Raw genomic sequence first — 20,243 nt, 5'->3', positions numbered from 1 at the left:
ACTGGAATTTAGATTTCTAACTGTTTTCTAACATGATTAGGTTGCTTTCTTCTCTGAACTTGTGGTGTTTCTGAAGCAACTCTGAATTACTAATTAATCTTCAACAGTCAGATGCTCCTCTGGTATACAGAATGAAGGACAGCATCAGAGTAAAACAGAGTAGAAATGTAACACCTCACTTAGGAAGTTTCTGAGTAAACTCAGCGCAGGTTAATGATTCTGCAGGTTAATTGCAAGTATTCTCTGTCTCTTTGGCATCTAGGGTTTCCATGGCACTCATGGTAGCGCTTGCAGTTATGACAATTACAGTAATTTCACGACTATAAGGCACACCGGATTATAAGGCACACTTCCGGGTGTCGGCAAATTTCCAAACTTTTGCTGATATATAAGGCACACCGGACTATAAGGCGCACTTTTTTTTTGCAGTGAGGATCCGCCACCGGCTCCCCCCGTGCGGTTGCTGGCCGAGGCCCTGCCTCAGCCCAGCAGCCGCAGCACCACGGGCCCCCGGGCTCACCTGTACCCGGCAGTCGTGGCTCCACAGGCCCCCCGGGCTCACCTGCACCCAGCAGCCGCGGTGCCGCAGGCCCCCCTGCACTCGGCAGCCGCAATGCCACGGGCCCCTGGGCCCACCTGCACCCGGCAGAAGCGGCGCCACGGGCCCCTCGGCTCGCCTGCACCCGGCAGCCGCGGCCCTGCTGGCTCCCCCTGTGGCTCGTGGCTCACACTTCCGGGTTGGCAAAATTTCTGATTTTTGTCCATATATAAGGCGCACCGGACTATAAGGTGCACTTCTGGGTTCAGGCCAAAATTTTAGTCAAAAGGGTGCACCTTATAGTCGTGAATTTACTGTATCTGAAATATTAACAGATACATAAAGAGACGTTAATGGTAAATTTAATGCTTTCAGTAACTTCTCCCTACAGTTTCTAACCTTTGTGTTCAGTTACAGAAGATGTTAAGGAAAACACTGTGCAACACACATGCCCTGCAGAAAAAAATTCAGTAGCAGTGCACCTTGCTGATAGCAATTTGCATAGGAACAGGACGAAGGACAGAAGGCAGAGACTTGCTGGGCTGGAATCAGATTGATTTGACCTGTACATTTCCAAAAGTAGTGGATTTCTCCACTCTTTCAGAAGTGAACAAAACTTTATACTGCAGCAGAAATGCTGTCCTCCTAAACTCTAGTGTGATCATTTTATTACATAGTTTTGGGGCTTTTAACTGTAGCTAGAGGATACAGAATAATAAGGAGCAATTGAGTGGCTGAAGGAGTATTGGGCTTTGTCGGTTATTTTTGCAATTGATTTTGCACCACACTATTACAAAAATATTTAGAATACTCAAACATGTTCCATTAGTTAAGGCTCTAGCCATGTGATTTTTGCAAAACTTAAAATGCCATGTTAAACCTGAATGCCATGTCAATGTCTGGCAACATGAATGTGGGTAACTATTGCTTCAGTAACTCAAACACATCACTGTCTTGTTTTTCAGCTTGAATGTCAGGCAATGACAATGCAGTACCAGTTTAAGGTACTGGCTTGTCTGGAGCTGAGTGACACACACTTTTACACTGCAGGTCTTAACCATTGCTTCCCTTTTAACCATTGATCTTGTCATCCTAAGCATTGGTACCAAATGGCATCTTTCTGTTCAAGGTGCAGCACCAGGTACTTGATCAGCAGCTTGGTCTCTAAGTAATTGCAGAACACTGCCTAAAGGTGCTTAAATTCTGTGTCATATTTATTTTCAATAAATTTTTTTCAATAAAGGTTGAGATCCTGTGAAAAACAAGAACATATGGCAGGCATAACCAGGAACCAGAGCCTAATACAAACATATTGGGAAAGCAAGGCTAAGATAGAATATTAAAACCTCAGATTAAAATCAAGAATTAAGTAGCATCAGAATCAATCTGCCTATGTTCATGTTTTATTTCACTTAGATGAGACTTCTTGTGAGAATTAAAAATATACTGGTCCAGCTGCCCTTGTTTGAGCAGCTGTCGCTGACTTTTAGATCATTCATTTGAAGGCCATTAATTTACTGCAAGGTAAATTGTGAAACATAGTAAGCATTAGCAAAATGATAATGTTTAAGCATAGTGCTCAGAAGACCCAATTAAGGAATCCATTAGGAGGGCAAATAATTATGTATAGCATTGCATAACACAATGTACTTTGCATATCTGTGTTCTCTGATGCATACAAGAGATCAAGCACTAGTCATCTATTTCAGACTGAATTTATGTCAAAGAGTACCTTTGAGATCTGGAGCATATGCAAAATTGCCCAAGATAACTGTCAGTGATAGCGAAAACACTTGAGCCTTTGAGATGCAGAAAGTTATTGGCATTGTTCCACACAGGTCCGACTGTGCTGAAATTGCCTATGTTAGATGGTATTTATAAGGATTTTAAAGGCCTTCCTTCTCCCTGATACCTCCCCATATTTCTCTGTTTCTCAGATATCCTCATCCTCTTGCTTCACATCCATATTGTAATGCTATCTGTGTATCTCCACACAGTGCAAAGATTATTAATCACCTCTGTTTACACTTGGAGGCAAATCTTTGTTTAAGGGAATACCTGATGAGCCACATCATGATGTTATCAGGCCTGTAGCATAACACAGCTAAAAGATTAAAAAAACCAATAAAGCTTTAAGCAGTTCTCATTATCTTGTTTGTAGTTGAGTTAAATTTGAACGTGAAGGAATAGTCTTGTCTTTTTTTCACCTAATTATTGAAATCAGAAGAAGTTTGTGTTCATATAATTTTATTGAAATACAATGAGCTCTCAGAAGAACTCACAAAAATTTAAAGGATGTTCACCCCAGAAATGTACTTGCACAATTTTTGTGATAGAAATATGTATACCTACAGGAAATAAGCATTCCCAGTTTGTTTTTTTTTTTCCTCCTCCATAAATGTTGGTAATGGCAAAGTTAGGTGTCAAACAGCTTTAGCATACAAAAGTGTAAAATTTTGCCCAGAAAACCAAGCTGCTTTCCATTATCAGAAAGAGGAACTACTGTAAAAACAATCAGTGTATTCATAAATAATGTTTAAGTACAGTAGGGCTATTAAAATCACAAAAAATATGGTTTGTTACAATTATTCTTGATTCTATGCTATACTCTTTCCAGTATGGACCATTATGTGTTTGCTGCTAAAGACATTGTAATGCTAGGTAGATTTTTACAACTAAAGATTGGATCTAGTCAGAGACTGAAATATAAAACTAATTAAATGCAATTAATTACTGTTCCTTTAGCTGCCTTGTCTGCACATAGGAAGTATTTCTTGTTTTACTTGGTGAACACAATTTAATATACTTAATATATTTTTAAAATACCATGAGTGCTTTATAAATTGGGATACTACAAAAATTTGTGGTGGTGGGGCTAGTTGCAGTAGAAATTACCAACAGTGGCAGGGAAATCTTTGCTGGCATGATGACTCACTCAGCTGCCATTCTGGGCTCTTCCTCACCTCACCCAAGAGGTGGGACAGTGTCACTTTCTGGTCAGCTGGCGCCACGGTGAGAACAATTTGCCATTGAGCTCTCAGGACAGACTTGACTGTAGTGTTAAACCAGAGAAACAAGCACCTATATTTCATGTCGCCACAATTTTTGAAGTTAACCCCAAAATGCCTGGGTGATGAAGCTTCCAGGGGATCTTCCCACATGGCCTTCAGCCTGGACAGACCTGCTGGGCTGCAAGCCTCACTGCTCTTGAGTGGCTCCTCTGAAGTAAATGCAGCTGCACTGAGGAAAAATGAGACAGCAATTGGGAATTCATTGCAAAAGGAGGACCTGGAAGGCCCTATCTGAAGAGGTGTGTAAAACACACCATTAATCTTTTCTATTTTACATGTGCTGGAGCTCTTGCCACAGACTCCTCTGGGAACACAGACAGTGTTGGGTAGCTGGAGCCTAGAGATGTCCTGGCTCATATAATAATCTGGCAGTTATGATAAAGGTTATGTTGAGGCCATTTTTGGCCCATAAGAAATAGTTTTGAAATACTAAATCTGCTCATAATAAAGCTCAAGTTTGAGCTTTGTTCCTATTGTAAACTAAGTCAGCAAACTTTTCAAGTGGGAGGAAAATAAACCAGCAAAGTCAATACACACCTTTATATGTACCAGACATGTATTCACTGCAGCATTTGTTCCTTAAGTATGTATTTGCTGAATATTTATATTAGTAATTATGTATTTTCCATGTAAGTCATATTACACAGGTGACAGGAAAGAGTTAGTACACACACTTCATGAGTACTGGACAGGACACTGCTGTTCATTAATTTTGTATGTGAAGGTGTATTGTAAAGAAAGTTTTCTCAGCCATTCTCCTATGGTTTTTATTCCAGATTTCGCAGCAGTTAGTCCTTCCACAGCAGCATGGTTGAAGTCTCAATAAAAAATAATCTGAACTTATTGTGCAGTTAACATGAATAAGAACTGATATGTTTGTGTATACAGGAGAAGCAGCTTTTCAGCTGAATTCAGCATCAATAATTTTGGTGGTGACATGTAGATTTGGGGGCAAAAATTAAGCATTTGTATCTTAGGCTGCCTCATACAAGTCCCAGAAATTTTGCTGGCTTGTAAGTTAACTGCTTTCTTCTGAAGGTCATTGTGTAGATTGACACCATGCCCAGGAAAAGCACCAATCTGGGGCTGAAGCATCTGCATTTGATGCAACACTTGAGATGTGTCAGTACATTTTGCTGTAAAACAGGAAAGAAAAAAAAAAAGCAACAAAAAAAGAGCATGTCAGCCCCAGGTGATTTATGGCCTGATTCACAGTGCCCTGAATTCGTCAGCCAGAAGCCTGCTATGTTTTCAGCAGACTTTGGCTCAGATGGGTGCACTTTAAACTTCCAAACCGCAGACAGTGCAGCAGCAAGCTGGGGCAGATGGAAAGTGGCCGTCACAGCCGGGATGATTCAGGGAGCAGATGGGCTCTGCCGGCTTTGTTTGGAGAAGGGAGCGGGAGGATACAGCGCTGACATCCAGTGGGAGGCCGCCTTTGCTCTACATGGATGGCATGAATGGAGATACTAGGGCGAGAACATAAAGACAGAGGAAGGGAGCGGTCCGAGAGGAAGGCTGGGTGGAATGTGCGGAATTAGCACAGGGTGGAGCAAGAGGCAGGAGAAAAAAACAGAGGCACACTTTGGGGTTATGCAATTTGGCAGGTCTTAACCCCTGACACAGGCGGAGGAGGGATCCATAAAAAGCTCTGAGGAGGAGAAATGGTAAGGGGGATTGGCAGGAAAGGTAACACCTATAGCATGGAGCCCAGGTGGTCTGTGCAGGGTGGCACGATGACTTAAAAAAAGAGAAAGAAAAGATGAAAAAGAAAACGAGATAAAGGAAAATACTAAAAGAAACATTACTGAATTATCTTGAAGAATTCTGGTTGCTTTGTATGTGGTATCCACTCAGTCTTTATTTTCTGTGAATTCAGGGTTTTCTGAGCTGCCCTGACTAGGGTGTTCTGTATTCTGAGGAGCTTCACGTTCCACACAAGGTACAAAAGAAGTGCAAAAAATGTCTTTCCTGTGTAAAATGCAAATATTATAGGACCTTATGAGTGTGGGTGTAGGCAACACACAGCAAAACCTTCCAAATAATGTGCAGGTAGGTAACTTTTCTTGGAGAGTACTTGCCAGTAAATGTTTCATGTACGTGCACACACAGAACCAGAATACACAATCCATAATCTGCACGTTAAACGAAGGAGGTGCTGGGGGGCTGCTAAAGAGATCAGGGTACTGCTCCAGCAAAAAAACCCACAGTTTAAAAAGTAATTTTGCCTACTATTGGTACTTCTGTCATAGGAAGTGCTTAATGAAAACCTAGGCTGATCAGTGACTATGTCATAGCAATGGCGCGTGATAAAAACCCCTATCAGCAGCTTCAGCCTATGAGAATGAAACCTTCCCTGATATGAGCTGAAAATGGGAAGAGATCTCATTGTGCTATGTTAGAAAAAAATCCTAATATAATTTAAAACTAGATTGTATAGACTTTGAACTGAAATTTAATGACTCACCAGTGTTTGGGTGATTACAAGAACCCTTAAGGAAGTTTCAAAGTTAATTGCAAGTCAGAGGCTAATACTTTCTAAATTCAGGGAGCATGAAACTTGGCTTGTCCCTTCTCTGAAAGAAGCACAAGGAAGAAAATCAGTAAATGGATCACTTAATTCAAGTGACATTGTGCAACCAGCTATGGTAAGAATGTGGGGTGGGGCCTGAGAAACACTACTGATGTGGAAAATTATAAAAGGTATGTGTCTTTCATCACGTAATAGATTTCTTCATTTTGTCTCGCTGATATAGTAACAACAAAGATGATCTTCTCAGACATAGCCATAATTAAAAAGACATTGGCCTGGATTCAAGATAAGAAGGTTTTAGACTTTGAGAACAGAACTGAGATCCAAAGGGGTAGTATATTAGTCACTGCAGAATTAAGAACTTCAAGATTTGAATTAGAGTGTGGAGAAAAAAAATTGTATAGACTTTCACAGTGGGTAGAGGTAAAGGTGGAGTATTTTCGATTTCCTGGGTTGTCACATCTGAGAGGTAAGCTGAAATCATGAGAAAGAAACAAACAATGATGCCAAAATCTAGGTACTAATATTGTCTTGGCTAAAATACAGCAATTATGGTGCCTCTGTCAGCACCCTGCCCGGCTTTCCCACAGATCTGAAGAATGAAAGAGATTTGAATAAATTCAAAATAATAACTTTGAAAAAAAAAAAATGAAGTATGTTTGTAAGGAACTCTAGATTTTGGCCTATTTGAGAAGATGATTAAACAACAGATGTTCCTGTCTCTTACAAAGCTTTATTGACCAATAACCCTGCCCCCTTAAATCACAGTGTACAAATGAGTGTCTTAGTTTTTATTCACAGTATGATAACAAAATGGGGTAGTCTGACTGATAAATCACTTCTAGGCCTAGGAATCTTTGCAAACAGCTTTCATAATCAAACTGTTTTCAGACCCAACAGGGATTATTTAATCTCTTTCTTGCTGTGACAATGCTCATAATCTGACTATTTGGTTCTGCATATTCCCACTGCCCAAACATGAGGGAGCAGGCTGCTAATATGGCTCTGTCACAGTTTCTTTGCACCTTTGCACCTGGTCCTTTAAGCAGCTGTGCTGCTTTATGGCAATAGGGAACTCTAATTAAATTTAAATTATGTGGGCTCAAAAGAATGAAAATGGAGGTGTGACCTCAGATGCTTATACCACTTAGACACACATAAATTTATGAGGCCGGATGGGATCCACCCAAGGGCACTGAGGGCTCTGGCAGAACTTGTCACCAAGCCATTTTCCATCATTTACCTGCAGCCCTGGCTGAGTGGAGAGGTCCTGGTTGACTGGAAGTCAGCAAATGGGATGCCCTAATTACTAAATGTAACACCCATCTACAAGAAGGGCTGGAAGGAGGATCTGGGGATTACAGGCCTGTTAGCCTGACCTCAGTGCTGGGGAAGGTCATGGAACAGTTCATCCTGAGTGCTGTCATGGGCTATTACATAATTAATGTTGGTGTTCTCCCTTGCTCCCCTGCAGCAGCTTGTTACAATCTCTCTGGTGATGGCTGACAGCACCACAGCACAAATGCTAGAAGAAACATGTAGGTTGGCTATTAGGAAAATTTTCTCCACAGAAGGGTTTGTCAAGCACTGGAACAGGCTACCCAGGGAAGTGGTTGAGTCACCATCCCTGGAGGTATTTAAAAGATGGGTAGACGTGGCATTTAGGGACATGGTTTAGTGTTGGACTTGGCAGTGCTGGATTAATGATTGGACTCAAGGATCTTAGAGCTTTTCTTCAACTTGAACGATTCCATGATTTTATGATTCTATGATTCTATGATTCTATGAGTCTATGACTTAAATGAGAGAAGCCAAATGTCTCATCCACTCTCCTCCTATGTCAAGTGGCTTTTTTTTTAAGGCTTCCTATGTGGAAACTCTTGTGCAATAGCTATGAGACATGATTACAGTTTAATAATTATTTAATATCTGCCCTCTGCATGGACTTTTCTATTTTACAAAAAAAGCTGTCTTGAGGTTTAGCATAATCTAACACAGAATAATTTTTGCACAAAAAACACCAGCAAAAGACTCAGTAAATCACTTGGTGCATAGCATCTTTCTAGCACTTGTTATTTCAGGCTTTTCCTTCATGTAAACACATTTGACAGAGTTTTTCATAACTTGTGCTCACCAGTCAAAAAGATGCTGGGAACAAGGCAGTCATGGTAAAGAGACTGGTCTCCAGCCCGAGTTTACAAGTAGAAATCAAATGTGGGGCCAAAGTGCTCACTCACCCAGTCTACCATGACTTCCATCAATACTACCTCCAAGAGAAGTGTCACCTTGCACAGGAGCTGTCCTGCTCAGCTATTTCATGTCTTACACCACATGACCCGTGAATATAGCACTCAAATGGGCTTATTTCTGCATCCCAGGTCAAAAGCTTGCATGATTATGCGATAATTTCTCCTTGTCTGTTAGCCCCATAACTAGATTATGTGCAGATTGTACTTACTTCCTTTCCAGTTTTGGATGTCCTGTGTGTAGACAAGTAATGAAAGGTTATTCCAAGGTAAAGGTTTGATTGTTCTCTCATGTTAATGTGATTTTAGATTATGTTTTTATACATACATATATATATATATATGCACATGCATATATTTTTCTCATCAAAATGTACAGCCTTGAAGCATAGAAATATTTGTTTGGAGAACATGTACAAACAAGCTGGTAGTAGTGTCTGTTTCAGTACCTGCCTTTGCCATTCTGCCTTAGTACTGCAGGCACTGCAAAATAGAAAAGCAGTCCAGATGTATTACAGCATCCTGTAACTTTTTAATGAGATTTAGTACCTTCTCTGATCCTCTTTTATGTGAAATCCAGATATTTTCAGAGAATTCTTGCTTTTATTTTTCCAAAAGAAAGGTTTTGAGGCCTTGATATTGCAAAGAAAGATTTGAAAAATGTGATGCAAGTTTGGCCCAGAGATTCAGAAAGAAAATACCGAAGTTAATAAAAGATACTTTATTATCTCTGGAGGCTTACTTGTGTTTTGGGAAATGCAATTAGCAGTATTTTGTAGGGTCATCTCCGCCCTACTTCACCTATGCAAACACTTATACCAAAAATAATAATAATAAAGCATAATTTACTTTTGCAAAAGTAGCAATGCTCTCTCACTCAGACCAGCTATGCAAAGGATAGAGCAACGATTCTGTTCTGTTCTCTTAAAATTCTTGGGCAAACTGATAGTGATGTTAAAACACAGCTGACACAGCTCTTCTTTGGGGAGATCAGAAGGAGTCAGAAGCAGCAAATCAGAAAATTATTAATTTTAAGAAATTAATTATGGCTGTGTACATTCAAAATAGCCTTAAATATGCAGTAACTCTGTGCTCAGATGCTCACTTCTCTAGGTGTTTTGGGCAACATCATCTAGCCATTGTCTTGGTGTGCACAGCTGACATCCTGCTTTCTGTGTGCCCCTTCTTAAATGGAGGCAGAGAGGCAAGAACTCTTCAGAAACAATGAAGATGCCCCCATAGGGGCCATTCACTTAAGAGTTGAACTTGAGGATCCTGCTGGATCCTTTCCAACTTAGAATATTCTATAATTTTTTCCATGATTCTGTGAAGCAATTCAGTTTGGATAAAATGTCAAAAGGATTAGGTACTTTTAAAACAAACCCACGAGCCTCACAGGATTAAATACTGAATGACTGGAACAGAGTGAAGAATTGTTCTATGACATGGAAAATGAAACAATGCAACAAATCTAATTAAATTGGCCAACAGTTTCTTTAATGCGTAAGCAAGATTGCTTTCAAAACAGCCATTCTCTCCCCACCTGTCAAAATTAATTTCAGAGCTGAAAGTCTCATGTGTTTGAAGTTGATCATTAGATTGATTTTAAAAATTAGCTCCATCCATTCATTCCCTTGAACCAAAATCACTTTATTGCAGTTGAGGTTTTGCCCTCTTTCTCCTCCAAAACTGAGAAAATATATTGCTTCCACTTATCACTTTATACAAAAACCATCTCACAAGATGTGTCAGTTTTTTTCACTGTGTTAAAGTTCATTTTGTTTAGGCACGCAAATCTCTTTCCTGAACACAAACAGCATGCACAGCTTTAATTTTCCTTGCATCTAATTCACCCTCAGAGTTGTGGGTAATTAAATGTCTTTACCACATTTGATTGGCAGAGAAATAAGCACTTTAAAAATGTCTTCTAATTGGGCTTTGGGTGTTTTTTTGTCTAGCCTTGTTAAAAGCTTAGTTACCTTGCTTGGAACTGACTTCATGAACACACTAACTAAATACTTCTCTGAGTTGTTTTGTTAAGCACAGCTAATTAATGCAGTGAAATACAACTGAGTTAAGTAGAAGAATCACAGCTCATAAATAAAGATAAGAAAATTATAAGAGGTATGACTGATATGCATGTAATTACCTGCTCGGGAGGCAGCCTGAACTGGAAGAACCTGAAGAGATTTGGAAGGCAGGAAATCCTGTTTTATAATCCTCATTCCACCCATGACTTGTGCTGCCACAGGCAAGTTGCTCTGCCTCTCCTTCCCCAAAAGATTGTCACTCAGTGACAGTCATGTAAAGATTTATTAGCAGAATAGACAAAGCAGCTGAAACCCTCAAAGTGTGATTTTGGTATTTGTGAAAATTAGAATCATGGAATAGTTGGGTTGGACGTGACCTTAAAGATCATCAAGTTCCAACACCCTGACACGAGCAGGGACACCTTTTGCTAGACGAGGTTGCTCAGAGTCACATCCAGTCTGACCTTGAATACTCCCAGGAACGGGACATCCCTAATGTCACTGGGCAACCTGTTCCAGTGCCTCACCAGCATCAGAAAAAAGAATTTCATTCTCAAATCTAATCTAAATCTACCCCCCTCCAGTTTAAAGTAGTTCACCTTTGTCCTATAACTACAGGCCCTTGTAAAAAGTCCCTTTCCAGTTCTCTTGTGCCCCCTTTTAGGTACTGGCAGGCCACTACATGACCAGAATCTTTTATCCTCCAGGCTGAACAGCCCCAACTCTCTCAGCATGTCTTCATAGAAGAGATGCTCCAGCCATCTGATCCCATTTGTAGTACTCCTCTGTACTTGCTCCAACACTCTTCTCACCTTGGGGACCCAGAGCTGGATGCAGTATTCCAGCTGGGATCTGACCAGAGCAGAGTAGAGGGGCAGAATCACCTGGCCACACTGCTTTTGTTGTAGCCCAGGATATAGTTGGCCTTCTGGGCTACAAGCCCATATTGAGATCTCATTCATCAGCACCCCCAAGTCCTTCTTCTTCAAGCTGCTCCATATTAAAGGAGCTGCTCCAAATTTTCTTGCACCATTCCTCGTATCTTATCCAGAAGTGAGGAAACAGTGGTTACTCCTTGAACGTTAAACAATTCTGACTTTTGTTACTCCAAATCATGATCATGAACAACATGAAGCAGATTGCAAGAAAGTAATATTCATGTTAAGGTGCATGATCCTGAAGAGAGTGTTGCTAAAGACTTGTCAATAGCACAGAATCAAGATTTTATGTCTTTAAAAAAACATAAAAGAAAAAGAAAATTTAATGTCTCAGTTATTGCCAATTAATAACCAATAAATCTAATTTTATAAATCTATGTTAATCCAGATTTTTACTCAAAAGCAATGTTTATAAAAGGATCTCAATTCCTGTTTTGTAACATTTCACTCCTACGATAGACAGAGGAAACAAAATCTGAAGATGTGGAAATCCGAGAGGAAGTAAACTGGAGGTTGAGCCAACACTGTAACCTTGCAGTCAAAGGGTAGATGTAAAATCCTGAAATGCACACATCTGCTTCAATGAGCTCTGCTGATCCCAATCCACATGCATTTTGACAGGTGAGGGAGATTCCAGTCATTTCTACAGCATGCCTCAATATTCAGATCTTGCTGTGTGTGAGGTGTCTTGCAAACAGCTGGAACATCTGTGTTTTCCCTTGTTACAAAGCAACTACCAAGTTGTAATACTGTCTATATTGTCTCATTTAGTAACACTTTAAATCTGAAAACATCACCTTTCTAACCTGTTAAGGTTTAGTATGGACCTGGAGAGAGGATTCCTGCGTGAGCTCCTTCCAGGAGTCAGTACACAGGTTTTAGGGCACAGGAGGAGGAGAAAAACCTTTTCAGGTTCCTTGCAGCACAATCTGTAAATGCTTTCTCTTTTCAGTGTATTTAATTCAGGGAAGATTTTTACTTCCACTCAATTAATCTAATTTATTTCGTCCAAGTCACCTTGCATACGTGCCAGGCCTTGGCACAGGGGCTTCTCTTGCCGCTGCAACTCTGTAACATTCATTCACAAAGAAGTCTTGAATTTCCTGTAGGGGTGGATAACTGCACCTTTAGAAGGCTGGGAAGCAAATACGTTGACCTCTTTTATAGTTTTTTGTTCTGAGTCATCACTGAGTAAACAACACTGTAGTGTTGTGTGTGAAGAAACCAAGAAAATGTCTGAGCAGGACAGAGAAGCTGCATATTGGTCCCCAAATGCTGAAAATGTCAGGAAATGTAGAGGATAAGCAAGGACGTTTTTGACCTTCATCTGAGAGGACAAACCAGAGAGGTGTCTGTAAAAAGTCAGGCTAATGAAAGGTATTTTGCCTTTCTTGCTACAAAATTAATCTCACTCAGGTACTTGAAAGATAATGACTAACAATACTACAGCTGCAGCAAAATGGAAACCTGCCAGGTCCTGGCTTTATTTCTGGCAAGGAGTGCTTTAACGCACTTTGTACCTTTGATACTGTTCCATAAAACCAGGGGGAGGAATCATGAAAGGGTATTACAAAATGTGAAAATGCAGGAGTTAAGCATTTAAAAAAAAAGCTCTTTTCATCAGGAGATAGGTAAAGAGGGTAAAAGATAGGAGAAGGTTGACTGATCTCAGGCTGACTGTTTTGAACAATTGACTCAGATGAAGCAAGGCTATTTGGATCAGGAACATAAGACTGGAAGACTTGAGTTAAATGCTATCGAAACAACTAGAATTTCTGAAAGAGGAAATTACCTAGCCCAGCTAGAAACATACAAGAGGAAGGACAAGAACCTTCCACAGATGCCAGACACTGAGATTTCAGAGCTCTCCAGCAGAAAAACTGAGAACCAGAAAGACAAGCATGGATCAAATTTCAAATCCTTTGGGGGGAAAAAAATTAAGGAGCCATACACATTGTAACAAACAACATGAGCCAACACAATATCTGGCATCAGGATGGTGGCGTAAGATCTGCCCAGGATTACATCACTCTGCAAGAGCTTGCCAGCAGTAGCAGGTTGCTCTCAGCAAGCTCTGAGGGATGACAGCAGCCCTGCCGGCTCACAGGAGTGCTTTGTGCTGTACAGCATGCCAGGGGAATGAATGAGTGAGCAAAGCAAGGGAGGAAAGAAGGAAGCATTGTTTGGAGAACAAATGGGATATTTGCACTCAGGTGTGTGAGCCAGTGTGATGCCAAAGACGACTGGTACTCAGGAACATCTTCAGCAGTAAAAGGTTGGCAAGGGAAAGAAAACTGTTCCTACCCTGGCTAGCTGGTCATCCATAGAAGGGATGCACTACCTTGAGGAGAGTAGCTTGGCAGAGACTCAGCCAGGACTATAGGATGGTTGTAGCAAATCCAAGTCCCTTTCCTTGCAACAAGGACTGCAACACTGAAAAGCTTTAAGCAGGACACCAGTGGTGTGCCTATTGATTTTTGCTGTTCACTCTCTCTCTAGGTGAATTGGGAGCTGGGCTAGAACAGAAATATTCAGTAATCTTGGGAAGACTGACCACAGATTCCTGAAGGGAATTTTCCTACTTGCTGCTGATGGCTTTGCAAGCATCTGCAAAGGTGAGGGTGGGCAAGAGGGCTGAATCCAGGGACTGAAACCAAAATTGGAAAAGTACAGAATTACCTCCAGCAAGAGGGAAATGCATAAAATACCTGCCATGAGAAAGGTGCTTTTATCGAGGTTGGTGAGACTACAGTGGCGGTGGTGGGCCCAAGCCCTGAGTGATACTAATCAGCCAGGGCTAGGACTGCTGGAGACTTTACAGGATCTCTGGCATTGCTCTGGGCAAGGTGTGGCATCTTCTGTATTGCAGAGCAGCTGGCAGCTCTTGGGGACTGTCAGTAAGCGGCTTCTGCACCTAAGTGGATAAAGTACACAAGTCATACCAGCAATATTACATTCAGCCAACCACATGTTATGCACTGTGTACCTGACCTGTGCAAGCCCTGTAGCCTTGTAGCCGCCCAGATTGGCTCTCCATCCCAAGGCCCTCAGTTAGCCAGGCTCAGTGTTCATGCATGCTGTGTGGACAATCCACACATCCTACAAGGCAGAGTGAATAAACATTCCCTTCATGAGTCACTGCGCATCCCAAGAATGGAATCTGTGGAAAGCTTTTCAAAGACCCACAGTTATTGCAAGAAAAGCAAAATAACTCTTTGGGATTTTTTTTTTTTTCTGACCTCATCTGGATGTGGATGTGACCAACCCTGGCTTCTGTCCAGTGTTGCCTGAAACAAAACTATTTGTCCCATGAAGCCCTGTCCAAACTATTTCTATCACAAGTATGACAGCAAACATTTTAAACCACATTTGCATTCATTCCTTTGACATACCCTTGGACTCTGTTGTATCAACTGCTCACAGAGTCAAGGACCTGACACCTGTCTGGAGGTGGCTTTCTTGCTTTATTTTTTTTAATTTTTACTATTTTAGTCACCTACTAATATCAGAGCTGCTAACCAAGCAGATGGGATTGTCTCAGCTGTCATCAGGATGGAAGTGGCATTGTAAATAACAGGATCCAGACCACGTAGCACTTTAAAGATCCAATTGCAACAAGTCAATATACAAGTAGTGACAAATAGGAAGCCCATTGCAGCCTTTCAAGCATCAAGGCAGAGCTCTCACAAGGATTATCACCATTGTCAGCTATTTCATTCATATGTCTGAGTACCATCTTACATAGAGTGTGCTGCAACAGCTCCTTCTCAAAGCTGCATGTTCAGCTTTAATGAGAAAAGGAAATGGTAGGCAGAAATAAAGTAATTGAACTGCCACAATTATGGCAACCCTAAGAGCATCTGAATCAATGAGAAGGGGAAAAGTGTACTGAGCGTAATGAAGACTTCCAAAAGGAAGAATGTCACTGAGAAGGGCAAGGTTAGAAAAGTATCATTAAAGCTAGATATAAGGGTATTAGCAAAGCTTTGGTCAGCCTGAAAGAAATTATCTTCACAGAATTAAGCCTATATTTAATTTAACCTCTAAAATAGCTTGCACTTAAGGAGTTTTCCAGTATGAATAGCAGCTGCTCTTATCACAGCACATATCCTCTGAAACTTTGTCTCAGGGTCCACTGTATGTCAACCAACCTGTCTACAGAAAACAGTTCTTTTAACGAAATCATTGTGGTTTTGATATCTAGAGAAATTAAATAGAACATGCATTTCACATATCTTTATATATTTACAGGTGACTGATGCCTACAGCTCATCATCTGTTGAAAAGAGAGTGTTCGAACAGCCAATTTATTTTATATTTGGACATACAATGTTAAGTCTGATTGTGCTAGCAATTCTAATACCCAAATGTTGCAGTTTTTAGGATTCTTACCATATTTTCCAACCAGAATTTTCATCTCAAGGGGGCTTTTCAGAAGCACAGTGTCTTTTTTGCCAAGTAAAACTGGCAGCACTCTTAAGAGAGACATTAACAGTAATGAAATCACTGATTTTTCTAGATGTCATTGAACATTATATGATATTTTATTAATTTATGTAATAATTTACAGTTTATTTTTCCATGTCATGTTAAAAACTGTAAATTGAAGTACTGTTAGGTTTTTTATGTGTTTATTAGAATCAGAACTAGTTCTGATTTAAGTCATTCTTTGACACTTCCGTTAAAAGCTTATCGACAATAAAATGTATTATATGAAATCCTGTTTTATTTTACCCGTAAAATACTTCAGAGCCTAATGTTATTAAACCGTACAAAATATGTCAACAATCCACAGAATCCTTTTTAAAAGTGTATGAAATCCAGGCCTAATCTAAGGACTGCCAAAGACTACATGACAAGGGTGTGTTGTTCATGTGTATTTCTGAGTAAAAAACAGAAGAAAGTTTATTCTAGTGTGCATCTCCAAATGAAAAGTACAGAAAAAATCAGTTAGAAGTACCAAAGGAAATTACTACACAGGAGGACTTCATACCACAATCCTGTGTTTGTATTGAAAGGAGCATGGGTTAGTTACATGCACTCTGCTGACTTCATTGACACAACTTTATCAAGAAGAGGAGCTACCCTCAGATTTTAAAATTCATTTTGATTGCATGGTATGAGCATGTCCTATCAGTATCCCTGCCAAGGTTTCAGTTTCACACTTTTGTCCTCCTCAAGCTACAGCTTGGGAGGGAATCTCACATAGGAGAGTGGAGGGGAGGAAAGTTAGGTATCTAAAAGATGGATGTCTGTATCTATACCAGTTGCATTTGGCTTCCTTTAGCACTGATGGTCAGAAAGGGTCACCTACAGAGAACAGCTCATCTCACTCTAAGGCAGATGGCTGAGGTAGATCCAACAAAGTGCCCTCTGGAGATACTTGTGTCCCTTATGTACATGGTGGGGTTTAGGCAACTATTTAGGTGTTGAATTTTATGTACCCCAACTTCAATGTCTACGTTGTTTTAAAAACATAATCAAGCCATCTAATCTGCTTAGGTCTTCGCCCCGTGGAAGTCACATGCAAAGCCTCTGGTGGGATCCCAAGGTTACTGGAAATTTGTAGCTTCCTCAAGACTGCAGATGTAGCTCTCCAGGACTCAGCATAGACCCAGAGAAGCTCACATCTCTTCTAGCATACACCTGACTATTGTCAGAGCCAAGATGGGTACTCTGATGGGGCATGACAAGGGCATTCTGCCAACTCTTTGCCACCTGAAAATAGTTTTATGATAATAAAAGTCACAGCTCTAACAGGCTTTGTTATCCATTTGTATGAAGACAACTCACCTAGGCTGTGGTAGAATCCAGTGTCTGAAGTTCAGATTTTGCAGTATCCAACCACCACAGTAGTTTCTCCTCAACATTTTTCAGAAATACACCGTGTCTGGCACACCCCAGTGCCTCTTCCATGTGTTGCTGCAGACCAAACTGACTTTTCCACACTAGAGTTTACACTGGCATTGCCACACATGGAGATGACACAAGGTATGGCTTAAGGGGAGCTCAGCCTGTGGAAAGGCTACTGGAGAGCTGTCTGGGAATGACATACTGCTGGGGTGGCAGCTGGGGGCTGTACAATGGGGGAAGGATGTTGTGGGGCTGCCCTGGAGTGATACTCACATCCGTGCTCAGGGAGCTGGCCACTAGATATTTCATTAGCTCCTTTGGCTTCTGGAACAAAATATTCTCCTGTGTGGAAAGGCACAGCCTGTTTTCTAGGACATTCATGCTGCTTTTTGAATCAAAGTTATTCACTCTTTCCAGTCTAAATCAATAAAGAGTTGGGGACAAGGGAAGAGTTAATTTTCAAAGCAGAGGTGACACAGGGCAGTAGTACTATAACCATTTACCTTGATTCACTGGAGCTTTAAAATATGCATTGTGATATGGTATTATGAAAAATGGACTAAATTCAGATTTCAAGTTCATTTTAACAGTGCATAAAATGTTTGGCTTGCAAAACTGGCCTTTCTGTAGGCTGAATGTGCTTCCGTGCTAGCAGCTTCCAGGAAACTCTTAGGTTACAATTACAAGAAGTTAAAACTGCAGCAGCAGGATTGTTAACTGGAAGTCAGAATTTCCTTTACACTATTCCTCTTATGCTTAGTCCTAAAGCTAGCTTAAATACTTTCTTTCTTTTCCTTTGCCATTCCATTGTTTTGGTATATTTGCCACTCAGTTTTTTTGTTTTGTTTTGTTTTGTTTTGTTTTCTTTCTTTCTATTTGATCCTAACCTCTAACTGTTCTTTGGTCTGTTTCTTTCACCTTACACTGGATTATCTACCTAAAGCAGCATTTTCCAACAATCCTTCCAGGTAATTTTCTTTTAAATTTATTATAAATGTGTCCAATTCCTGTAACAGGTAAAAATATATTTTGTACTCATTTCCAGGTTTCCTAATTACATGGCCAGTAATAAAAAAAAAAAAAGAATGTAAGCAGGAAGGGCAGTGATAAGAGCAATAAAAATAGCATTTGTTCTAGGGAATGAAACTGAAATACATTTCATAAACTAAAGGAAGAGAAGAAAAGGAGATAATGTAGGGATTCAGTTAAAAGACACAGGGATTTTTCTTAAAATGATATTTTAGACAATTAAAATCTATGAGTGAAGATAACTAGAGCATAATAGAAAATCTAAGGAAACTGAGGCATGATTTAGTAAGTCGCAGCAAACAAGGAATCTAGGGATGATGCTTTAGGACAGATGGTATTCCAAACTGCTCTGTGCTCTACAAACTTACATGACCCCTTTTCTTCAAATTAAGATGCAAGGAGATGACCCTGAGAAAGTGAGAAAGTGAGAAAGTGGGAAAGGACAGGGCTGGAATGCTGACTGAATGAGCCACGGGGACAGAGGACAGTTTGTTGGATCCTCTCTGTCTGTTACTTGAACATAGATCTAAAAGATGATAAAGGCTGAAGACATTGCCAAACACTTTAGGGGTTTTTCTGAAAATAAAAGCAAAGCTTGTTGAAAGCAGGAGCATTTTTATGTAGTGGAGTTTTACTCACTGTTACAGGATTGAGCAACAATGCTGAGAATGGAAACAAAAGAAACAAAAGAAATGACAAACACAAGGCTTTATATTTGCTTACTTATTATATATGTAAAATATAAAAATAGCATATTTGTTTATATGGTTGCTTACATCACAAATGTGAGTTTTACAGACAGTTTATCACTGCTGCAGCCCCTGGAATGTGCCAGTAAATCTGTGACCCTGTGTCTCCTTACAGCTGCTTTTGTATTTGGAATATAAGCCATGTTAACTCCTGAAGGATTTATCAGTTTAGAGGACAGCTGCGAAGTGTTTAGGAGAGAACCTAAGGACAGCATGGCTCCAAAATAAATCTGGGTTTGGCTGCTCCATCTTCTGACACGTGAGACTTTTCTACAGAGAGAAAAACTTCCGATGGAGGAGACAGAGCCTTCCAGGGACCTCCAGCAATTACTTCCCCACTCTACACCACAGGCTTTGAAGGCTTCTTCCTGTGATTTCTCTTGTCTAACAGAAGGAAAAAACCATAGTACATTGGTGGATGAATGGATGGAATATGTATTATTAAAAAGCAGCCAGAACATTCCAGCAGACACACATTTTTCCATGAGTGGAAAAAAAAAAACCAAAACCAAAACAAACCCAAACAAAAATGTATTACTCACATTGCCTAATAGGCTTCTGGAAGGCTCTTAGGTTTTATGGTTGCTACAGATACTACTACACATAACAAGACAGCTGTAGGTTTCAAACAGACAGTAACCCAATCATTTTGTTGACAGCTAATTTTGATCACACATGCAATTAAAATCAAATGCAAGGTCTGTTTTTTGGGGGACAGAGAAGTAACATCTAAGTGATGTAAATCCTATATAGCAAGCAAGATCAGTTTTAAATGTAAATTTCTTTTCAGGTTGTTTGTTTGCTTTTTTTTGGAACAGCATAAATATATATTAAACAGTTAATCAGGAAAATCTAGGAAATCAAACTTAAAATTACCTTTTTCCTTTGTCCTTGGAAAGGAAGGCTGACAAATCCTCATGAGCTTCCATTCATCATGTTTCATAGGAAAATAGGAGACAGTAGAATCTGACTGATTCATTCACAGGGATCTTCCTCCAACACTAATGTGTGTAACAACTAAACAAATTTCAACTGTCCTAGGAAATCTGATTTTTATTCTAAGTCACATTGACCACTGGTCACATTAGAAAGGTTTTGAATAAGAATTTGAATTATTATCTTGATTAGGAGATGTGGCTCTTAGGTGTTATTGCACCAGATTATAAATTCAGTCTGTCATATAGTCCATATAGTCATATAGTCCATATAGTTAATTGATTATGAAGTATTTAACTTTCTTAGTATTTATATTTCCT

General features: G+C 40.1%; 1 protein-coding gene across 1 annotated transcript in view; it reads right to left on the bottom strand.

Moving 5' to 3' along the window:
• Positions 1–20,243, bottom strand: part of UBAC2 (UBA domain containing 2) — a 117,074-nt gene extending 96,831 nt beyond the window's left edge. Inside the window, exon 1 of the mRNA XM_042778985.1 lies at positions 19,864–20,243. Within this exon, the coding sequence (XP_042634919.1) occupies positions 19,864–19,966 (103 nt within the window). The 5' untranslated portion in view covers positions 19,967–20,243. The remainder of the gene's footprint in view (positions 1–19,863) is intronic.

The sequence above is a fragment of the Catharus ustulatus genome, chromosome 2 (assembly GCF_009819885.2).
Source record: "Catharus ustulatus isolate bCatUst1 chromosome 2, bCatUst1.pri.v2, whole genome shotgun sequence".
Lineage (NCBI taxonomy): Eukaryota > Metazoa > Chordata > Aves > Passeriformes > Turdidae > Catharus > Catharus ustulatus.
Note: the sequence above shows the minus strand (reverse complement) of the source record. Positions and strands in the feature narration are given on the sequence as shown.